Raw genomic sequence first — 1,640 nt, 5'->3', positions numbered from 1 at the left:
CTCACGCCACTGCTCGAGGGGATTCCCGAAGGTGCTTGCTTGGGCGTGCCCCAGCTGCACAGCCAAGGGCGTGACGCCAGACAACCTTCGTCCAGCTCAAGGTCAAGGTCAAGCCGCGTAACCGCCAGCCAAGTTCAAGGACCTTCAAGGAGCGCTTGCTATGAAGGAGGCCAAGGGCAGGAGGGCCAGGAGCGCGACCAACACCGGCGTGGTCAGCTACGCGGGTCAACAGCGCCGAGTGCACTACTTCCTGATCGAGTACCCCGATGGCGCCACCGAAACTGTTACGCACGCCCAACTTCGGCCCAGACTGGTCCCCAAGCAACAGGCGCGTGCAGCGGCCGTTACCAGTGTCGAGCCGCCGTGCCGCCCCCTGCCGAGGAGCTGCCGTCACGTGGAGTCAGCCTGCCCGAGTCTACACCGTCGGAGCTGGAGTGCCTGTCGGAGCTTATTGACCTGTCTCAGGTCACGTCCATCTACGCGCCGCTCAACGTGCCTGACGCCACCATGGTGTGGGTGCGTGCGCATGGTTGCACCCTGCGCAGGGGCAGACCTGTCAGCGGTCTCGCTGCTTTGGAGGCGGCCAGCCTACGCCGGGCTCAACAGGATGGCATTGGCATGAACGTGATCTGGCTGGAGGTGGACCCGGCAACCGCGGATACGCACGTGGAGACACCGCGGGACTTCGTCACTGATGCCGTGATAGCCAGGGTGCCGCGTGAGTACATGGGCAAGGCACGGCTGAGCTGGCTGCGCAAGCGGCGCGCCAGTGGGGAGTTGTTGATTGCCTCATGTGCGACCTGTGTGTGGTTGGTGCTGCTGTCGAAAGGCATCAAGAGGTGGGGTTTCGTGACCGCCATGAGCGCGGGTGAGCCCGTGTTATGAGTACTGTGTGAATCTTAACGCATTCATTACGTTTCCCCATCTGAGCTCTGCCATTGCAGCTGGCATGGCAACTCACCGCATGTGAGTGTGATTTACTGCATGTGTCTGTCTTTTATGCGTGCTGTCTGTGTACCGCGCCTGAGACGCGTTTGCTTTTCTGCTTGTTTTCCACTGTGCCCCAACTCATATCACCAGACCACGGCCGTTCACATTCCGTGGCTGGGGGGGGGACAACTAGCGGGGCACGTGCGGGTTGCATCAGCCCATGGGAAGGCGTGACAGCTGTCACACCCCAGCGGGTTACCTAGCATAGCGTGTCACCGTGCTGTGTTTAGCTGTGCCGATGCACGTACGGCAGACGGAAGGGCAAGACCCGGGGTTCCGCAAGAGGCTGTGAGGGGAGTTCCCGGTCGTGCCAGGAGCGTGTGTCATGCGTTGTGTCCGTACAACCGGGTGGCTGAGCCGTTGACTGGGCTCAGGCCACGGCGGTTTCCAGTGTATCGTGTGTATGCTACGTTGCATTAGCCTCGTGTGTTTGGGCGCCAGTCGTTAGCGACCAGGCTTAACTGGTGGGCGGTGGCTGAACTGGCCCGCGTCCCATGCGGAGATAGCGAGGTTAACGCGTGAGAGAGCTCAAGCAAGCTTGTCTTTGCTTGAGCTACTTGAACGACTTTCATTTAGCGATTTCAGAGTTAAAGACCCGTCCGTGTGCAGTCACGTCACAGACTGCCAAATAATTGTAATATACTGAGACG

The 1,640-nt window shown here is 60.2% G+C and overlaps 1 protein-coding gene across 1 annotated transcript; it reads left to right on the top strand.

Moving 5' to 3' along the window:
- On the top strand, positions 1-1,640 carry CHLRE_03g208557v5 (uncharacterized protein). Its single transcript, XM_043061562.1, has 4 exons — positions 1-269; positions 329-516; positions 607-868; positions 945-1,640. Exons 1-4 carry the CDS (start codon positions 161-163, stop codon positions 968-970), a joined length of 585 nt encoding a protein of 194 aa, XP_042926436.1. The 5' UTR covers positions 1-160; the 3' UTR covers positions 971-1,640.

Source organism: Chlamydomonas reinhardtii, chromosome 3 (genome assembly GCF_000002595.2).
Source record: "Chlamydomonas reinhardtii strain CC-503 cw92 mt+ chromosome 3, whole genome shotgun sequence".
Classification (NCBI taxonomy): Eukaryota; Viridiplantae; Chlorophyta; class Chlorophyceae; order Chlamydomonadales; family Chlamydomonadaceae; genus Chlamydomonas; species Chlamydomonas reinhardtii.
This window is presented reverse-complemented; position numbering and strand designations above follow the sequence as displayed.